This window comes from Apteryx rowi, unplaced genomic scaffold (assembly GCF_003343035.1).
Source record: "Apteryx rowi isolate R43461 unplaced genomic scaffold, aptRow1 scaffold_470, whole genome shotgun sequence".
NCBI lineage: Eukaryota > Metazoa > Chordata > Aves > Apterygiformes > Apterygidae > Apteryx > Apteryx rowi.
In genome coordinates, this window is record NW_020450728.1 from 577025 (window position 1) to 598667 (window position 21643).

General features: G+C 37.0%; 1 protein-coding gene and 1 long non-coding RNA gene across 3 annotated transcripts; one reads left to right on the forward strand and one right to left on the reverse strand.

Annotated features, from left to right (window-relative positions):
• LOC112972074 lies at positions 1–2526 on the reverse strand. Its single transcript, XR_003255532.1, has 2 exons — positions 2154–2526; positions 1–1597 (listed from the first exon to the last, which is right to left on the reverse strand). It is a non-coding gene; the product is annotated as an uncharacterized LOC112972074 (long non-coding RNA).
• Positions 2527–2681: 155 nt separating this feature from the next.
• Positions 2682–21598, forward strand: RAB5A (RAB5A, member RAS oncogene family). 2 transcript variants are annotated; one of them, XM_026078143.1, is made up of 7 exons: positions 2682–2848; positions 7483–7557; positions 9309–9559; positions 13385–13536; positions 15123–15245; positions 17156–17249; positions 20121–21598. In XM_026078143.1, the coding sequence occupies exons 3-7, from the start codon at positions 9397–9399 to the stop codon at positions 20234–20236; spliced, it is 648 nt and encodes a 215-aa protein (XP_025933928.1). In that variant the 5' UTR covers positions 2682–2848; positions 7483–7557; positions 9309–9396; the 3' UTR covers positions 20237–21598. The 2 variants fall into 2 exon arrangements, with proteins under 2 accessions (XP_025933928.1, XP_025933927.1); XM_026078142.1 differs by lacking the exon at positions 7483–7557.
• Positions 21599–21643: the final 45 nt, after the last annotated feature.

Sequence of the window (21643 nt, forward strand, 5' to 3'; positions counted from 1 at the left end):
TAAAGTCAACTTCCATTTATTACAATACATCTGGGGTTAGACTTTAACACAGAAAGATTGAACAGAACATACTATTAAACTCTTGGGAGAAATGCTGAAATAGATGAAATCCATTTGGTGAAATTATGACCTAGTAACATGAACATTTTTTTGTTAATGTCATCCAAAGCAAAATTTCACTCCTGATATTTTAACAATGACATGTGACCCAAGATTATATAACATATGAAAATATGATCACTGGAATGGCTATCCTGGTGATTTCAGACCTTTTTTTAAATGGTTATTTGTCCAGGCTAAAACAGAAGAAACTCATCTTCACCACTAGCATTCATGGACCTGTCAATTCCAAAATACTGTAAATGAAACTCACTCATTTGATTACTGCCTCATGCTCTCCTGCCTGTATCTCAGTTTTTTACAGTGAGCCTTCTTTTATGTTTGATGACCCCATATGTCAGCTTCAACCAGCTGAGAATGATTTGGGGTTTCACAGAGAAGGAAAGAGACTGTGGCTCTGCGTTGCAGTCAGGGAATTAGTTACCCAGCAGGAACCTTATGCTTGTTATATATACACACTTTCTAGCAGCACACTTGTATCCTACCTCTACAGAGTCTGATGTCTCAGGGTGCATCCACCACATAATCCAATGCATGGAGTGTCTACATAGTTACAGACAAAAAGAATGTGAGAGTTGCATTCAGGCTAGCAGTTTCAGCAAAAAGGCCTACTGCAACTTATCTCAAATCCACTCAAAGAGTGGGCTTGAAGAGAAAAATTCTCCAACCTCTCACCATGGAAAAGTAATACATTCGTTATCCCTTTCTCCTCTCTTTTTGTCCATTAGTGTAATTATATCACATGAATATAATTCCCACATCAAAAAATCCATTCAGCCTTAAACTTCAGATACATTTACTAAATGGAAAGATTATTCTGAATTTAGAAGCATTTATATTAAAAGAATAGAATATCTGATCCCTTCACATGCTGCATTGTGGTTCTTCTCTGAACACTGCTGCATTTTGTTTTATGCTTTCTTCCATTCCTCTTCTTTCTTTTACTTCCTCCTTTCCAAGGAGTGTAAACCGAGGGGGTGGTTTCAGACACTAGACCCTAATGAAATGTTGATAGGTTACTGCCAAATAGATGGTCCTTAGCTCTTTTTCTTCTCTGAACTCATATTCCTTTACTCTCATCTGCATCAGATCTAGCCAGCCTGCAGTCACAGATGAGTCGGCTCAGCCAACTGATACAGGAGAAAATTATTTCTTTTGGTGAATTATTTTTCCATGAAATCAGTGGTTGATCCAACTTACTCTGCAGTCACAGGCTCCCATGAGGTACAAGCTTACAGCTGGGAATGGAAAAGAACTAGGACCATAGTTTCCATGAGTAGCTCTTCATTTGATTAAGTGAAATGTGAAACACCACATAAGCATTTGATCTCTAAATTGAATTTAAGTTCAAACTATTCTAAAGAGTAATAGTCACATTTTTTCCGTCCAAAACTGTTCACGTAAATGGTGAAAAACGTCTCTGTTTATCAGGGTTCTGATGTTTTGATCGGCAACTCCTGCAGTCCAACTGAATGTACTGAAAACAGTCAGAGGGTTAGTGTGAAAACAGAGCATTAAATCAGGATTAATTGCACCATTTAAACAGCACCTGCTATAGAGATTCTAAAGGCAGTCCTTATTGCAAACGTCAAGCTTAGAATTTGCATGCTTTCATGCTTTCAAACACACTCCCCTAGAGGAAATTCTTTGTAATAAAAGTGGGGGTCTTGCATCTTTTATCACTGGTGGACTCAAAATCTCTCTTTTTTTTTTGTTATATACTGGCCTTATAAAAAGCTTAGGTTTTTCTTAAGACAGTGAAGGAACGTGATAAAAGTCTTACTCTCAGGATGCAACCGCTCAACTAACAATAGAAAAGCACATGGAAAAGAAGAATGGAAGAAGATGAAAAGGAGTGCATTGTTGCATTCCAGTAACTTCAAAAATATTGATATGCCCGTATCAGGGAAGGGAGAGCAGGAGGCAAGGCATTCCCTGCAAATTAAGACCCAACTGCCCCCCCAGCTGGCACAGTCCTTTTTGTTCAGCCACTAGTAACTCTGTCGTGCCTTGCCCGACCACTAAACACAAACCTATTTACTGGGGAAAAACGACGCCTTATTCGAGTACGGCAACGCGAGCACGGGCCGGGCTGCCGCGGGGGGCGATCGCCTCCCTGGGCTCCGCCTCAGGGAGGACGAGGACGACACGGCGCCAGGGTGTCGCTGCTCGCGGCGGCTGTCACGGCCCCACGGGCGCAGAGGACGCGAGCCCCGCTCATAGAGGCGCCGGGGCCGCCCCTCACCGCGCTGCCGAGGCACCGGCCGTTGGCGGGACGAGGTCCCCGCGCGGGGCGGTAGGCGGCGGCCGTTGCGGGGGGGTCGCAGCCCTTCGGCGTTGCCGCGGTAACGGCCCAGGCGCGGGGGGAGGACGGGTCAGAAAGCGAAAGGGGCAGCGGAAAGGAAACGAAAAGAAGGGAAGGGCGGGGGCGGCCACGTGACGCGCGGGCGAACCGGAAGCGCATGCCGCGTGCAGGCCGTGACGTGGCGGCGGCGGCGGAAGTGCGTGTGTGTTTTGGTCCGGGCCGAGGAGGCGGCGGAAGCTGGCGGCGGCGCGGGCGAGGCACGGCAGCGCCCCCGCCCCGAGCCCCTCCTGCGCCCCGCGGGGAGCCACCTCCCCTCCCCGGCCCTGGATCGCCCTCCGGCCCTGCCGCAGAGACAGAGAGAGACGCCGCCGCGCCGCCCGGCTCCCYTCCCGCCCCCGCGCGCGGCCGTCGCGGCCCGACCAGGTGAGGAAGAGGAGGCGGCGGCGGCGGGGCTCGCGGGGCGGGGGGCCGCTCGCGGGGCGGCGGGGCCCGCGCGGCCCTCGGGGGACGGGCCGTTGTTCGCAGCTCTCTTCTCCCGCCGCCGCAGCCCCTGGCGGCCGCCTGGGTGCGCGCCGCCGCCGGGCGGTGCGGGAGCGTTGGGCCGCGGTGCGGGCTGCCGCGGTGGGCAGCCCGGCGGGCGGAGGGGAGAGTCCGGTCTGGCTTTTCCCGTCTCAAAATGGCGCCCCCGATTCTCCCACTTCCCCTTATTTCTCTGCCTGTGGCTGGAAGGGAGCCGTGGGGGAGGGAAAGCGGTGGCGGGGGTTGGAGGAGCTGGGCCCAGGATCGCGGCGAGAAGAGGGGGAGTGAGGATCCTCCATTCCTGTGGACTCCCCTACGGTGGGTTGCCAGTGCCTAGTCCACCTGCAAGGGAAGGGGTCTACTTTTCGCGTTGCCTGTGTGATAGGGAAGGCGAGGATGGATGATGGATCTCTTTCTTTTGCCTGCGACCTGGAGAGGGACGATGAATAAGGTGGGAAGGAAAATATCCTGACCACATATCGCCATCTAGGGAATCCTGAATCAGGCACGGCAGCCCCCTGTCTCCTTACCCCCCCATTACAGGCTTAGTGTATATTTATTTGTACGTAAGACTTGTTTGGAGCTAGGGATAAAACTATAGTATGGTGGAGCGACAAACCTATGCCTTTGTATCTTTTAGAGGAGAGTGGGATAGCTAAAAACTATCAAAATGCTGTTCAAAACAATAGGGCCGTGAAAGACAAAACTAGTCCCTCAGCATTTTCCTTTTTTTTTTTTTTTTAAAGCCTTTTGCCTTTGTACATTTTTTTAACTTCATCTTCTCTCAGCATGGGAATGGAAAAGAGAGATTGAACAGTTAAGTTGAAATTAATCAGCTCTGTCCAAGTAACACTCATAGAAAGTAAAAAACATGGTATCCTTGTTTTTTCCAATTTGGTAATGACTTCTTAGAGTTGAGGGAAGGATGATTTGCTTGTGCGTATTTTTACCTTATTAGAAATGTTAAGAGAACATGAATGTTAACTGACATGAGGTGGTTAGAGACAATGATAATACGGTTGTCATTGCTTGCCTTTCCGGTGTGTTAAACTAGTTTATCTCAAAGCAATTCATAATATACATCATTCATATGAACTTATGAGATGCCTATTATCTTTAATTGGAAGGTCATGAATTTCTTCTACTGTTGATTCACTTGTTTAACCTACTATTTCATTATGTTTCAATATAAACTGGCTTACATATGGCAAATGTTTTGATAGTTGTACCTGTCACTATCCTGAATGCTACAATACAATGCCACACTAATTTTGTCAACCTGGGAAGGGAATAATAAAAAATTGGCTAGTAGGAGTGCCTACCACATAAGTTTATTTAGATACTGCTGTTTAAAACATTCAAGATAGTTCAGTATAAACAAATTTGAAGTAGGTAATGGCTATAACCTTAATGTTATGTGACTATTTTAGACGCTGTCAACACTGAATTTCAAATATGGTCAGCAGTCATTTATCAGTTCTGATTTGTCAATAACCTGAAACTTGAAAGCATATTTATATCTAAAATACTTCATCCCTGAATTGAGAAGTTGTTTAGAGTCTGTTTTTTATTGATCTGCAGTTTATATTTCTGTCTCTAGTCACAAAGTATGACAAAGTTTATTACAAATTATTACAATTTTAAAGTATGTTCATGGTAAAAAAAAAAAAAAAGTTGTCATTGGCTATGAAATATCAAAATATTTTAAGTGGTGGTGTGTTCCAGTTTTAAATTTATTATCATGAATTTCTTTTGCGGTCTTTGTATTTGATAATACACAATTCATTCATTGTAGGAACACAGTTAGCTGACTTAATCCCATTGGTAGGCTGGCTTTTGTCGCTAATGATATTTTGATTCTTGTGTATTAGCTTTCTTGTAGTTTAAAATAGGCACTGATTAAAACACTTACATGACTGGATAGACTCAATTTGTGAATTATCCTGTTGAATTGTGAGATTGTAGGTATTGGTGAGGATTGATGAAATTTTTTTTCAGCCTCAAACATGAGAAAATTCACGTGATGTTCTATTAAAATAGTTATGAAAACACTTTCTTCTCTTGTAAATAAAACTCAACAAATGCTCCATAGCACCATAGAAGTTTCTTTTCTGGAGGGATGATGAGAAGAGAATCAACCCAGCATCTGCTAAATTACTTGATAGGATTAATAGGAGTATTTCCCTAATAATACGCCCCAAACTTTGTTCTTCTGGCATTTGGATATGAAGCTGCTATCATGCTGGGGGATGCTCAAGAGTGAATGTTCCTACTTAGCAGAAAAACCCTTCATGTTATTGTTGCAGTGCCCAAGAATGCAAAATGGTCTTGCCTGCTAGTATATGATAGTTCTCACATAATACTCTGTAAAAGAAAGAAAATCTCTGACATTTCTATACATATGAAGCCATCCATCTATGAAACTATGCATGATATATTGAAAACCTTCAGAAATGGAAGTATTTTCCTCAGCAGATGCTTATATAAGTCATTTCCTTACATTACTTCCTTACATATAAGTTTAAAAACTTGATTCAGGCCAAACTGTTGTATACTTGCTTTTGTGTAAATGAATGAAAATGTCTTGCTAAGGTTTTCTTTCTTCAGGTATTCCAAAAATATCAATAAATTACAAAGATTATTCAGCATACAAAATTTGAGGGGGTACTAGATCTTTTCCTGGAGATTTTCATCAAAGCTCAGTGTAAGAAATAGGTACAGCTGCTAAGCTGTTAAAGTAAGTATTCAGAATTGTTTGGAAGGCCGTTTGCCAAAAAAAGACTTGAATTTACAGTTTGTGTTTAGGGTACTGAAAGTGGTTTCCCTCTCTTCTGCCTGGTGCTTTTTTTATGGTTCCCAAGGCTAGTATTTTACAGATGACCTAAGGAAATGGAGAACAAATGTGGCCGGAGGCTAGGAGGTTGTATGGGGTCTGTAACATCGAAGGCTACTTTTAAATCCTTGTGAGGTGTTGTGTTCAGCACACAAATCTTAAAAAAAAACAAGCCAACAGTGTTTTGTAATGGCTGCATGTCAAACTATAGTGCTGCTTTTCCTCAGATTAAGAAAATTGGTTTTTTTGTCTTTTTTTATACTTGGATGCTGCCATGTTCCACACTTATGGAACAGTTTCAGTATGATCTGAAACTCAAAATATGATGATTTCCACTTAGGTTTGTTGAAGGTGATGGTGAATTTTCTATACATCAAAATCAGCTGGGTATGCTTTACTGGGTTTTCAGATGTTCATTTTTTATCCCAACCTGTTAAAAAGTGGGTGGTATGATTGTAGTAATTTTTAAACATTAAGTTATTAGATATATTGATGTAACTATTAAATGAAGGATATTTGCAGTATGCTTCCAGGACTCGATGGTTTTGCAGGGAGCATGATTGCTATTGACTTAACAACTGATTAATTTCGTATGTGATATCTGAGTGTTTAGGGTGATTGATGAAGGGTGAGGGGTGTTATAAAGCTGTCAACTTAAAAGTTCTTCAGATAAACCTCTAACTTCTATAGATTGGACAGTTTACAAAAACTGAGTTAGATATTTGTCTTGACAACCTGTTTCAACTCTTTTTAAGTGATATATAATCTGAATTGCTAAAGGCTGTAAATGGCCAACTGAAATGTGTAGATGCTATGTGAATGAAATCAGTCTTAGCTGTTTTTCTAATATGCCTGCTTTTGTTTGTAGTAGTTTGTACAGTAGACAGAAAGCAAGCAAAAAAGTAGCCACAGAGTAACCACTGTGGTGGGTAGATTTCCTCACTGCTCAACCTCTAGAAGTCACTTGCTCACAAAGAGTGCTAATCCACTTGGTCATTGGATTTAGCCCTTATATGTCCTCATGAATGCTGCAGAGTCTAGAAAGAGATGAATTAAGAGGATGGATTAAGATGAAAGTTTTTAAATTATTTCATGATTGTCCAACCACACTAGAATGCCACAGTGCAAGCAGAATTTTATTTTAGAACAGAAATAACTTGAATGATTGTCCTCCTTTCTTTTCCAAAGTCTAGAGAGAAACAAATGGCTAACAGTACTGTGAACTGCCTCTATTTTGGCTATGCCTTGCTGTTTTCTTTCTTGTAATGTAATTAGGGAGAGATTAACTGTTGTCATTCATCCATTTTTACCCACATTGCTTCACAACTTCTCAATAGCACATGGGAAAAAAAAATCTTGCCTGAGAACCAACACACCAGCTGTGCACCAGTTTTCTTTATGCCATAAGGATAAGAGGTCTGGTATTGTTTTTAGAATAACTAGATCCATTCTTGTAGTGTAAATTAATTTTTGTTTAAAATTTTTAGATTAATGGGAAAATTCAAATGTGTAATTATCATAGTAGTTGATAATAGTGGTAGATTTTCAGGGGCTTTTTTGCCTCAAAGAAAACTTCATTCGCTGTGCTGTGCTTTCTCTTCCTTCTGTTTGTGAGAACATATATCTAAAATTAGATATTTTGATTATGTTGCAATACTGAAATAAAGAATTCTATTGATTTAATGATATCATAATTGTCAAACAGGACAGAAACTCAGGACAGACAGGGATGAATACAAGATTGGAATATTCTACCTGGAAGATGCTAAATTATTTTGAGGTATGGGAAAAGGAGCAACATAAGAGAATAAAAATATCTTTAAGATACCAGAAAATATTTTCTAAGACCTGTATTCAGATTCTTTTTACAGTGAGAAAGAAAGTACCAGTTTAACTGTTTTGTTGGTAAAGAAATAAATCTGTGATTTCTTTCTGACTTAATGTGTGGAAATCAGGAGTTAAGGGAGTATTTTACYGGAGAACAGGTTTCTGCTAGCCGAGAAGCAGTCCACAGAACAGGAGATTCTTCTATTAATTTTGCAGGACTTGTGTTGAATTTACAAAAGGTTAGTAAGTTTTTTTACAAAAAGTTAGTAAGATAAGTGGAGGATTAGTGTGTGAGCTAGGTGTCATGTAGGTAAGTAGTAAACTGGAATCCTCAGGTGCCTGATAGCTGTGCTTAAATGGTTTGAAACAGGAAGATGGCTAATGAAACTATTGCTTCATTCAAAATGTAAGGAAGAAAGAGCAAGAAGCTGTTTGACAGTATATTTGCTTACATTTTTGCAACATTAAAGCTATATTCTACACTAGGAAGATGTGCTCTAAACTTGCTTGTGTCCTAGATACTAGACAAGCTATATCCTCAACACCTGCACTTAATTCAAGTAGTTAGCCCGCTAGAGTAGGACAAAGTTTTAGGTTGTTTTTTAACAACTTAATCTTAAATACAGAAATATCTCTTTTTGACACAGGGTTGAGTGACTGTCATTTAGGTTTATTTCCTATAGAATCTCTTGGAATTTTATTTTGGGAAGTGAGAGGAGAGGGAATACAGAAAAGCTAGACAGGCAGTATTATGCCAGTGTTTCATACAGCAGTGTCTACTTACGAAAAGATTTCATCTGTACTGTTAAGTGTGTAAAAACATAAATCTTAAGCTCAGAAGTGAGGCTAGCAGAGCCTGTAGGCTTCCCTGTGCATATGAACACATCTTTTGAATGTTTTTGAAGGAGCTTGCAAGTTGAGGAGATAGGCCAAGGAATATGCTGTTAGCATATGTTATTAGCAAAGATCTTAGAATACTGATCTGCTAGGACACGTATTAGTATTAGAAATAACTATCAAATGGTGATAAATTGATTTCTGAGGGCCTACACAAAGTGGTCTGGGTTTCCTACTGCTCTGAAGGCAGGTCAGTTTTCTACATATGAAAGGCTTTGTATTTTTGCTTCTCAGAATATGTTTGTTAGCTAGAAAAGGTATTAATGATTTGTACATTAACATCTTTATACTTTTTTTATTTAAGGAAAATGCATTTTGATATACATGATAGAAGTGAATTGATAAAGCATACTCGTAAAGAACTTGATATGGTGACTCAGTTTCCCAATTTGCCCAGAGATTTTTTTGTTCTTTACTGGTGCTAACTTCTGAGTAATCAAGTATTGCTTAATTAGCAAAATTCTGAAAAAATAATTTTTTTTTGTCATTTGAGATTTTAACAATAACATGCAGGCCTGAATCTGTTGTGCTGTTATACTTTAATTTTGGTATGTTGTGAAATGAGAGACTGAAGTCTTGCAAGAAGAAACAATGATTGGATTTTAATGTCCCAATTAAAAGCTTTAATAGGAAGACTGGGTATGCGAGAAGATCACTAATTCTTCACAGTGACAGTAGCTGTGTTCTGGGCCTTTGACTTTGGTAAATGTTAGGACTAGTTATATGTAATCCATGTTGCATTGGTGAATTAAATTTTTCTTATTTGGTTTCTAAATCTAATACCACCCACTATCTTTTCATAAACAGGTTATTACTAGCAGAAGCACCACTGAGTTTTCCATCCTGGAATTTGTTTTCAAGAACTTGAAACAAAGGACTTCTTTCTAATTCAGGCATGGCTAACCGAGGAGCAACAAGACCCAATGGGCCAAATGCTGGAAATAAAATTTGCCAGTTCAAACTAGTGCTTCTAGGAGAATCTGCAGTTGGCAAATCAAGTTTGGTGCTCCGTTTTGTAAAGGGACAGTTTCATGAGTTTCAAGAAAGTACTATTGGAGGTGAGAAAATTATACTGTTAATTTGTTTCACGTCAACTTCGTATTGTCCTTGCCATTGTCAACCTTGAATGTAATGTCACTTCCAGGATGGGTCATTGACAACAAGGATTAAATCTGAGACCTGTCTCTCTGTTTGAGAGCTGTAACTCTCTAAGCTAAAGATTGTAGTTGGCATGCAGCTGTAGCAAACATCCATGTCACATGGAGAAAGTAAATGTGTGTTTGAATTGGATAGTTTTGAAAACTGGGATTGATTGATGTTAAATTTTAGGGATGAATGTGTAGCTATTTTAATGGTGCTGTTACTTCATGAATTAAATAACTGCTTAATAAGAACTATTTTTTAATGAAAACAAAGTATTTCATCTTCCAAAAAGGTTGTATTGTCATTTATATAGCTTGGTTTTGCTTTTGAATTGAGAGAACCTGATATATTTCTAGATGCACTTTTCTTTATTAGTAACCACAGGATTAAATGTGCTGTCTTTACATTTTATAACTGCAAACAAAACRCATGCTGACTATTAGAAGGCAAAAAAAAAAGGTTCCCATTTAACAGTGAACAGACTTTGTTTTATTGTAATTATTTTTTTCATTGGAAGTTTCCTTCTGTTATCTTGTGTGTTGAAATTATTTGTGCTTTCTGATCTGTATTCCTCCTTGGTTACATTTGAACTTCCCCTGAAACCACCTATTGGTATACAGACTTAAACAAGATACAAATTTTATAGATTGGTTAATGTTCTCTAGTAGTCCCTGTTACTGCTTGCATGAATGAGTCTGTGTTCCATTGTAATATTTATGTGAAGCCCTTTCGGTCATCTGTATGTGTCTTTACGCATGAACAGCTGTTGAAATGTAAAAATCTACAAAGCTTACAAAAATAAAAAGGACAAGCTGAACTTCATTGCAACTGTTTCTAGCTGTTACTTGGATGCATTTATCTTGTTTATCTTGGCATAAATGGGAGAACCACTTTTCTCCTTTAGCAGTCTCTTATTAGAGCTCATTTTTGGCTAGGCACCTCTTATAGTGGCTTTAGGATAGGTGTTGGTGTGAAAGGCTTCTGTATATTATCTCATACTGCAGTGTGGTAATGTGGAAAGCTTTCCCAAAGATCTATAGAAAGTAAACCTTCCTATTTTGGCACCTTTTTTTTTAATTAGAAAAAAAGAATGTTAAAGTTCATTGAAATCCTTTGTAAAATTTCAGTAATCTCTGATTCATTTAACTTCCTTTTTGTTTTTTGTTTGTTTATTTGTTTTGGTATCTGGATAGAATAAGGTATAATCTAAACAGTGCTTGACTGTTTAAAAGCTATATAAAGGTTAAACAAGAACTTAAGTCCAAGTTAAGATATATACAGTTTATTATAAACTCCATATTAACTTGTGCCCCTCTTTTACGTAAAACAAAAACAAGGAAATGCCCTGTTATACAGCTGAGAGATAATAAATGCAGCAATACTGGGGTTCAGAAACTGTTTTTGTTTAGAGAAAGTAGTCTAATTCTGTAGCCTCTGTTTGTTTAAGGTATAATTTTTTTTGTATACAGAAGGGCCTTTGAACAAAGAGGAGCTTATGTGCATTGTGAATCTGAATAAAATAATTTCTGGAAGAGAGTACAGTTAGAGGCAGACATATTGACAGTGTGATGGTGGTGTGTATGATACCTAGGCTTTGCCACTTTGGACTAGTGTAGCAATGCTTGTGAATGGCTTAAGACAAAAGTACGGCTGGTAAGATTGATTGGGTTTTGGATAATTAACAGTTAATAAATTAGTGATCAATTAACTATGGCCTTGTGAGATAAAAGAAAGCTACTTTGTTTACATAAGTTAGTTACTGGCATTTCTATGGTGGTTGAAAGGTTCCTTTCAGTGAAAGCAAGAGGATGTTAAAGAATAAAAGCCTTGTTTTAGTTCTTTCTGAATACGTTCCTTCATTTATGAAGTGTAGGTACATTCTTCTGTTGAAGAGAATGTAAGAATTTCAAATCCCATTTGTTTAATGTCTCATCTCTGTCTTGGAGGAATATAATATTGAGCTGATTCTGAGAAGGAAACCCTTATTCTGATGCAGAATGGTGGGATTTGGGTGGGTTTTTTTGGTTGGTTGGTTGGGTTTTTTTGGTTTTGTTTGCTTTTTCTGGTTCTTGGCCAGTTATGGAACTATCAAGAGGAGCCTGTTTTAGCAGTGCTTGGATACTTAGCATTTGGAGAGAGTTCCAGTTCTTTAACATTGAAACATCAAAGCTTTTCCCTTCTCCAGCCTGCCTGCTCATCTCTGAGGGATGCTAATACCCCTGAAGCAGGAACATCTGACCACTTGCGAGTCAGTTTTTGGATGGTGGTTAGTTTCACTTGCAAAGCAAAATTGGCTTGCTTTGGTTTGCTGTAATAAGTTGGGTTGAAAGTTGCAGCAGTTCAGGAGTGATTCATAGGCTAGAATGTCTTGGAGTATGTGGGCAGGGTGATATCCCAGGTATGAAAGGGTTATGGGTCAGTGCAGCTTCAGACATTTGATTTAAATCTGCTACAGTCTGTCAGTATGCTTAGTGATGAGACCCAGTTCTGCAAAGCAGGAGGCTTTTCTTAGCATTTCATCAAAGCAGAAGATACTAAAAATAATTTTCTTAATTTTTTTTATAGAAGGAGAAAGGGCAAGCCAGTCCACAGTATTATTTCACTAAATGTCTGTCATGACTGGAAAAACAACTCCAAGTATTTATGCTGAATTGCTTGAAATTTCCATCTAAATTCTTGGAATTGTAGCATTTCCTGTTGTGTGGGATGTACAAGATCTGGGCAAACAACATGTTACTGACTTCACAAAGCAGGTAATCAAGACGGCTTGTCAGATTACCGTGACAGATTTTTTTCCTTTTTAAAATTTGAAAAGCTAAAGTAGAAAACATAACTATGTAAAAATCAGGACTGTTTAAAAAACCCTAGCAGAAGGAAATCTCCTTGCTTTTCAGTGTTTTCTCCGAAGAAATTCATGAGACTAGCTTTTGCTGTTGATAATATGAGTTTCTTTATTGTATGAATACTCCCTTCCATTTTTCTAATATATAACCTTAATCTGGATGGAAAATTTTTACTAGCAGTAACTTTTTGAAGACTTGATATCAACTACTTACTGTTTTCCATAATTATAAGAACATCATTTGGGATAATGGCATTTAGGTAGATAAATGCCTTCAGCTATTGTGACAATGGATGCAGGTTCTCTTGAAACTGCAGGCTCTGAAAATTATGCTGAAGCAAGTTCTTGAGATGACTTGCAGAGTGAAAAATATGGCTGCTTTAAAAGCAAGAACTTCTGAGAAGTGATTCTTACTTCCAAATCTCTTAACTAAAATGGAGGTGTCATGAGCTGAAAATCTAGACTTTAACATATTCACAGAATGTAAGTACAGAGTAGAACTGTAAATATCTGAGCTATTGGAGTATAACATGGCAGGATGCTGTTACTGGTGCTCTGTATTATCTGTTGCATCTATATGATATGTATCTGGAAGACTTGAGAGAAGGCTTGGGTTGATCAGATTCACTGTTACAAAAAGTTTATGGGAATTCTTTCCGATTACTTTTTTTTGTCTTTAATTTGAGGGAAAGACTGGTTGTCCAAAAAGCTGTTCTGTGTAGATCAGAATTACTCTCTAGCAGCTAATACCTTTAGCAGCTTCAGGCCCATTATATTTTAATAATAGTCTTTGAATGTTTAAGGGAATCATACTTGATGCATCTTTGTGAACTTAATTTTATATGAATATACGAATATAAGCAGACTTCTGTTTTCAGCACCTCTATCTTTTTTGTAGCTGCTTTTCTAACCCAGACTGTGTGTCTTGACGATACAACGGTAAAATTTGAAATTTGGGATACAGCTGGGCAAGAGCGATATCACAGTTTAGCACCCATGTACTACAGAGGAGCACAAGCAGCTATAGTTGTATACGACATTACAAATGAGGTAAGTACAATATAGAGAAACAAAAGGGGATCTAGAAGTTAGTGGACTTGAGTTGATCTGGATTCTCTTACTGATTCTTTCACTGACTTGTGCATCAGTTCATCATTTCGTACTGGTCTATGCAATGTTAAATTATGTCTAGAAACCTTTTTTGCCAAAATGCAATCTCCAGGATTCTTTTGTGCGTTTAACAGTTTCTCACCATTTTTATTGTGGCTCTTTCATATTGCAGCATAAATGAAAGAATTAATCTAACTGATGGGGAGTTACGGTTGTAGAGCCACTGAAATTGCCTGTGGGACTTGACAGGTTTAACACTTGAAAGTGTTTTTAACTTCTGCTGAAGGTGACCGAGGTTTTATTGTACTGTAANAAAAGAACGCAGTCTGTGTATTAACTGACAATTTTCTACACAGAAAACTTGTGTTTTTGAGCAAGCAGTATATCTCATTATTTAGGAGCAAAATACCAAAAGAGGATTGAAAAAGAATAAAACTGATTTATGACCAGTTAGATTTTTCAGTTCACTACGAAGTGTATCCTTTTCTTCAATAGAAGCATGTCCCATCAGAACAAGTTTGCCCTGAGCCAATAATATGTCACAGTAACGTATCAGTAACTGTCAAAGCGTAGTTTAACTAGATTATGACGTCAGAAACGAAATACTTAATACTTACATAGCTATAAGCAATACAGCTGTCTTTTGATTTCTGTTGGTACAGCAAAGCTTTATATTTCATTAGATTAATGCAGAGATTCACATGCTTTGGAGACTGTTGGACTATGTTTGGCACTTGCATTGGTGGACCATTATGCATTTCATTTTTAACTGGGTTAACTTTAAAGGTGCTGTATTCCACAGAACTTTGTACAGTCTATAAACCAATGGCTTGAAAAGCATTTTCTAGAGACAGAAAATTCTTTTGCAGAGTTTTTTTGAACTTACCTTTAAATCAGTTCCCCTGAATTATGGTACTTCTCTCACCATACTGCTGGTGCAGTTTATTTCTGATAGTGGAAAACACTAATATTTTATTGTTACAAGTTACAGGTAAGGATTGGAAAGGTAGCACAAACCATTGAGACCAAATCTTAAGCTTATCTGTTTTCTTTTTATTTGAACTTAGGTCAGATAAGTTTAATATGGTCTTTGATACAATTTTCTTTTGGTAAGATGAGACTTAAAAACCAAAACCCCCAAATCCTGTGCCATACTGCGCTTGGTAATTACAAAATATTTGAGACCCTTTCAATATAGCTGCTCATAAACTTGACTCTTCTAGGGGAGAAGTTAAAATTTGCTTTTTCTCTCTTAACCATTTCTCCTTCCTTATGCTGTCTGCATAAAAGTCCTCTTATCTTTAGTTACTTTTTCAGCTTTGTCCCAACTAAGCACATTTGAGAACCAAGGTAGGAATGTTTTACATAGAAAGCTCACTTGGCAAGTCAGAATTTGCCTTTGGACARTGGTAGCAGCCTTGTATTAATTGGTCTCTTGCTTAAAGTACAGATAGCAGAGATTGGGATAATAGGTGAGTACAAAAGGATGCTAAAACTCAGTTGCATCATTTTGCAATTGTTAACAGGAGTCCTTTGCCAGAGCGAAAAATTGGGTCAAAGAACTTCAGCGGCAAGCAAGTCCTAACATTGTAATAGCTTTAGCAGGAAACAAAGCTGATCTAGCTAACAAAAGAGCTGTGGATTTCCAGGTATGTATGCATAACTTCTGTTTATAAAAACAGAGTTTTGTTGGAATAGAAAGTAAATAAGTCTCCGAGAAGCTTATATGCGTAGCCTGACTACTTGTTGTAGAGGTCATGCTGTTAAATATAAATGTGAACTGAGACTAACTGAATTGTATAGAAATAGGTCTTTCAGTAGCATGTACAAATTATATGTACTAATAGACTTTTCTGAGTAAGTAATTAAGTTTGACTTTGAGGAATAACTAATTTATTTGCATATCTTTAAGGCTAATTGAATTTCTGTTCTTTGATGTGACCTCTTCCTGTCTTCCACCCCAAATTAGCATTGGGACTGATAAACAGTATCTAGAGTTCAAATGGACTTGATAGCAGTAACTCTCAATGTAAACCATTCTCTGTAACTTGTCAGCAGGGAAATTTTGATTAGTGTATGATACAAAGCTGATTGGTATACTTGACTTGTTTAGGCTATTCTGCTGAAGCAGTATTCTAAGTTTTTAACTGTGGTGTTCATCGGGTTGTGGTGTTGTTGTTGTTTTAGTTGATGTACCTACATTGACTGCTATATTTTATCTTCTAGAAAATTTAGCCAAGTGATCAGAAAATGGCTGCCAAATCAAATAATAGAAAACTCACTGCAGATGATTCTGGTCCATTCATGACTGAATCTGAGTAAATTTTCTTAAGATCACAGGGTTTATTTGTTAGTCATCAGTTCTCCTGCTGTTTTGATCTATATTTGGCATCATCACGCAAGATACTGTTGTGTATAGTAGTGAATCTTTTCATAACTTTGAGTCAAATATTTGAATATTAGTAGTGTTTTATATATTTTCTCCCAGAATTCAACAACTCGGTTTTCTAATTGTATACTGTCATGTCAATTGCAACATAAAGCTGTATCTTAGTATCACTTTGTGCTTTGTAAAAACTTACAGTATTTTAGAAAAAAATTTTGCACATGTACACCATCCTGAAACTTAATCAAATACAATTGGCCAATTTCTTTGACCAAAGTAGATCTGGTCTGACACATTTTTCAAGTATTAGCATTTTTGTTAAGATGGCTTCAAGCCCAGAAGAAGCCTATGACATTCCATTTTTTACTGGACAACACACCTGAGACTTCCAAGTGTTTGTTAATGTGTTATTTCAGATATCATTACATAGTTCTTACCAGATGTCACTTAAATGAGTACAGAATGCTATGTGTGATGCATTTTTTTTCATCATAGCTATTCTAGGGTTTTTTTGCCATTTCCCTATTGAATTCAGAGGCAGTTACATAATTATAAGGAGCTAGGGATTTTTAGCTGAACTGGCTAATAGGAAGTGGCAAAAATAGGACAATTTTTATGAGTGTAGAAAGAGTGTATTTCAGATAAAAATTCACACTGAAAAAGGAGGTAAATGTGACAAGGCATTTAATACTGTTTTATAATCATGAATTTCTGTAAGAATAATGAAACCGTTCTGATACATCTGCCTCAATGGTTGAGAGTTTCAGAATAGCTCACAAACTGCCGCCTTTCGTGGATGACATAGACTTTTTGACATTAGATGGCACTTTCTGGAGCTTACTCATTCTTGTTATTGCAGCCAGAGTCATGGATCAGGATTTTGTTTTTAATAAATATTTTTATATATTATTTATTATTTATTTTGGGCTTTTTGATCTGGGTATTTTTAAGACAAGTAAGGATTTTTAAGATTGCAGTGCTAAATGCTTAACTATTGTATTGAAGCTTTATTATAACTTCATAATTATGAATAAGACATTGTCACATGAGTGTTTCAACAAACTTCCTGTCAAAATGAAATAGAAATTGTCTCTTAGTAGCAGTAAAAGTACTTGTATGTACTAATTGTGTGATTAAAAAAATGAAGTAATGCATTCTCATTTTAACTTTCAGGAAGCACAGGCTTATGCAGATGACAACAGCTTATTGTTCATGGAGACATCTGCCAAAACATCTATGAACGTAAATGAAATTTTCATGGCAATTGGTGAGTTTAAGAACAAACTTGCAGCTTAGGGAAATTTTTTTCCTGAGATTCATGCTATCAGGACAGTTCTTGTCCAAGCGCTTTTACTTTTTCACTTAGTCTTTCTCCTTCTGTGGCACCAAAGGTTTTCTTTTTAAGGTCCTTTAAATATTCAAAAGTCAGATAAACTTACTTGAAGCACAGTTGCCCAGGATTTAGGTATTTTCTTGGACTAAACTGGAACAGCTAAGTGAGATTGCTTTCAAATTCTATTAAGGAAGTTCAGTCTATGTGTTTCAGTTCCATGATTGTTTATGCTGTTTCAAGTTTAAGATGTAATTGTTGTTGCATACTGGAGGAAAAAAATAGTTTTCCCATGGTACAGGTAACCAGAAAAAGCTTTACTTAGCTCTTCTAAGCATAAAATGTGTTTGGGATTTGTTTATCAAATTAGTATGAGAATGTAAGTTAAAGTGTATAAACATGTCTTTTAATGGTACGTTGTTTAGAGCAGATACCATGCTGACTTGTATTAGTGCAGAACCTAGAATAATGTACCTTTTATAAGGCAAAGGTAACTGAAGCTGAAAACATTATTTCAAAATAGGAGAAAGGTAATAGCCTTACACAAAAAGTCAAGCATACTGATTTTAGTCTAAACCAAATATTTGCTAAATATGCTTCTGTGTTAAAATTTTATTTGAATTCCAAATACAGCTATCTGAAATCCAAAAGTTGTGCCAAAGATGAGTATGTGTGTTTAAATTCGATGCTCAATTAGAAGGATACTTCATGTGAAAAGTAAATGTACTAACATCGTATTTTTAGCCCTAACATAGCTTAGGGATTTCTGTAAGGATAATAATGCTTAATAGTAAGTAAAAAATTTTATTATGAAAATAGTTTTATATTAAATTGTAAGATAGAACCATTGTATTTTAACCTGAGCAAACTTATGTTTTCTGCTTAAGTGTACATTTTGCAGTCTTGCAAGTTCATCTAGAATATAAAATTAACAAAAAGTATTACAGAACCAGTGATTCTAGATATATTCATAACTGCTTATGTGAAAATAAATGCATAAAAATTCATATTCAGTGGACATAAAGTATTTTTAAAAGAAATAGACATGATATATGATATGCACTGTATCAGCCGTATAAAACTTCAAAATTGTCTGAATTACATTGATGCGTACAAAGTTGCATTTCATTAATGATAAAAATGAAAGCACCGGAAAAAGAAAGCATGTGTTTTTAGGTCGGTCCATTGCCCTATTTAGTAATAACCTTAATCTCAGTAGTGGCTCTGCTATTGGCAAATACTAATGTATAGTGTAAAATAACCATATTAATCTGTTCTACATTTTGCACTACAATAACATCTCTATCCCACTTTTTTGTGAAAAGCAGCAGCATTGCTGTTAAAACTAAATGTTTCTAAAAAGCTTGTACCTTCATCTTTCCTAATCAGTAAAGCAAAAAGTAATTTGTGGTCTGGTTCAAACTTCCATTAGATGCAGATTAAATTACCACTATAGCAACATTTTATAACAAGTAATTGCTTAATATTAACCATAAATACTTGGAAAAAATACACAAAATGTGTAAAAAGCATATATTTTTGTCAGAAATGTTTGAGGCCTGCTTGCATTTTAAGATACAGAAGTGCTCAGTTGCAGTGAATGTGCATTTTAAATAGTTGTTAAACATGAGAAATGCATCCCCAAAACGTGATATTCAGGATGGCCTTTTGCACAGCATGGATGCAATTATGAGGGCCATATATAAATATGATCTTCAAAAATGCAAGAAAATGGAAAATAAGAACATGGACAGAAGAGAGGGATGTAAGCTATAGTCACTGCAGACAGACTGCTTTAGAGCTTGTGTAAAATTTCCAGTTAAAAAAAATAAAGTTTGTTAATTTCTGGTTTTAGAATCCAGAACAACAGTGCTGTGAAGGCATTATTCTGCTGATGCTATGTCCCTTTGTACTGTCTCAGCAGCTATCTTTGTATCATSTGTATTCTGGGTTTCTCTTAACTGAGTTCATCTTGTGTATTCTGCTAGTCTTACTGCTGCCCATTCTTATACTACAATTTCATTCCTTTTGGGAAAAGTCACTCTTTAAGCTGGCCGCTGTAATAACCTCAGAGTCTGACTATGCAGCCAAACTGTAGAGCAGGAATAGTCACTGGTTCCTGGGAACATGGAAGAGTCTGCCCTATGGAAGTCCTTCCTTTCGAGGTCCTGTTATGTAGAACTTATGTTTCTGTCCATCAAAAAACTGCTAGAAAGAGCTGCTGCTCGGGAAAGGTAAAAATTGTCACACACACACCCCCCCAATGTCAGGATGGAGAAGGTACCCTGGAGCTACAAGGATGACAAAGAAACAATTGCAGTCAATTAACTGCTAAGAGCTGGAGAGAAAGGACAACTTGGAAAAAGACAAGAGAGATCTAGTGTTGAGGGCCATTTATGTGTTGTATGCAAATATGTATTCTGGCTAGATAGYTGGATTTCTTAAAGTTTGACCCATCTCTGTCTGTTTCTCCCCTTTTCATTCCTTTTGTATTTTTAGCCCTAACATCCTGATTTTACAGCCTGTTCTGTACTTCCCAAAAAAGTCATCATTTACTAGCATGGCACACCTGGGCAGATACTTTTTACTGTTCAAGTTACTAATGTATTTTCATTCTTGAAAATCGTATAATGTAGTTAATGATTAAGATGTTAAGTGTCTTTGCTGTCTCAATTCAGATTTTACAGTGATTATACTGATACTCTTGTAGAGTAATAAAKTGCTGACAGGTTGTGTACTCAAATGATTTAAAGTACTGAGTACAATCTCAGTTTTAACTGTTATTTCTTTTTGATTTTGATTTTATAGCAAAAAAATTGCCCAAGAATGAACCACAGAATGCAGGTGCCAACTCTGCCAGAGGAAGAGGAGTAGACCTCACTGAACCCACTCAACCACCCAAGAGTCAATGTTGTAATAACTAAAACATCAATTGCTTTAAACTGTTCTGAATATTCTTCTGCTTCCTAACTGTTAATAACAATGGAGTTGGAGCGCTTAACCTGGCCCAGTACAGCTTCCAAACAGCGAAGAGATTTATGATAATAGTCAAGTTTATGATGCAGAATTTTCTTTTGACCTTAATTTTAACGTGCATGTATCACTGGCTGTAATGTTTCAGCAGTAGAGGAGAGATGGAAGTGGAATAAACTTGCTTCAGTTGAAAGGTTTTAAAAATCAATTGCCATTAGGGATATAGAAGAACTGTTTTCCATGGACCTAATTGGCCAGTTCCTGTAGCTCCAATACTGGTTACTGCTATAAAGAATAGAATTGGGACTCTTCGTACTTCTCAATTGTGCTTTAAAACCTTTTTAGAAACAGGGCCTAAAAATTGATTAAACTTATTCACAGTATTGATGCAACCAGTTGTTTCTGCAGGTATCTACTGTTTAGTTATACATTCCATAGTTTAATAATTTAATTACAAAAATATTTGCGTTAACAATTTTAAGAACCTCATGCTTGCAGGAAAATGGAATTTTAGTTGGTACACTGTATGTAAATTTTATCAACCCAGTTAGTTGTCTAAAGAAAATAGTGATTAAATCAAGTTTAACTTCATTTTTAATGTGTTCAGAAGGTGCAAACCAATAAATTCAACTTCACAGCATAGAATTTTTTCCTCTACAAACCATAAGAGCTCTTCAATTAAAACAGCAACAAACTCGGTGTCTGTGGCTTCTTTCTTTTGATCATTGCTGGCCATTACAGTTTCTTATGCCCGCCTCCCCCAAGGAAAAAATAGTTCACTAACAATTATGTACATTCAACTTGATTTTAAATTTGGATATTAATGTACTGTAAATAGGGTACTCTGCATTGTAGTCTACATTTGTTTAATACTTTCTGTAATATTTAAGAGTTGCTTAAAGGTATACAGAATGTACAGTTACTTAAACCTAACTTTTTTCCTCTCTAATCAAAGGGGGTTCTAAGTTCTTCCTTTATGGCTAGAACAGTAATAAATGATGCTCCTGTATCTGTAACATAAGTACTGCTGTCTGTCAGTAATGAACTTTGCAACTTTGTTTTCCAAAGTACATTTTATTTTGATCTGTCCAGTATATTGCACTAATTCTTTTAGTTATTTTCATTATATGAAATCTACCAAGTGTGTCAGAAGAGATGAATTAGTCTATTTAAATGTTGAGCTGATAACAGAAACTTACTTGTGCAGATTTTAAATTTGCAATAACCTGGATTTAGCAAGGAAAATGACAGTTCACCAGTGTTTAGTTTTATATTGAGGTGCTCGGGTTTGAATAAAGTGGTTAAAAAAAGGATTTGTGATTAGTGTTTCTTCTTACTCTGTTTCAAAAGCTTTTATT

Coding starts and splice junctions, on each gene's coding strand:
- RAB5A (XM_026078143.1), top strand. CDS start 9,397: ATGGCTAACCGAGGAGCAACAAGACCCAATGGGCCAAATGCTGGAAAT. Junction 9,560..13,384: donor TCAAGAAAGTACTATTGGAG/GTGAGAAAATTA, acceptor TCTTTTTTGTAG/CTGCTTTTCTAACCCAGACT. Junction 13,537..15,122: donor TATACGACATTACAAATGAG/GTAAGTACAATA, acceptor AATTGTTAACAG/GAGTCCTTTGCCAGAGCGAA.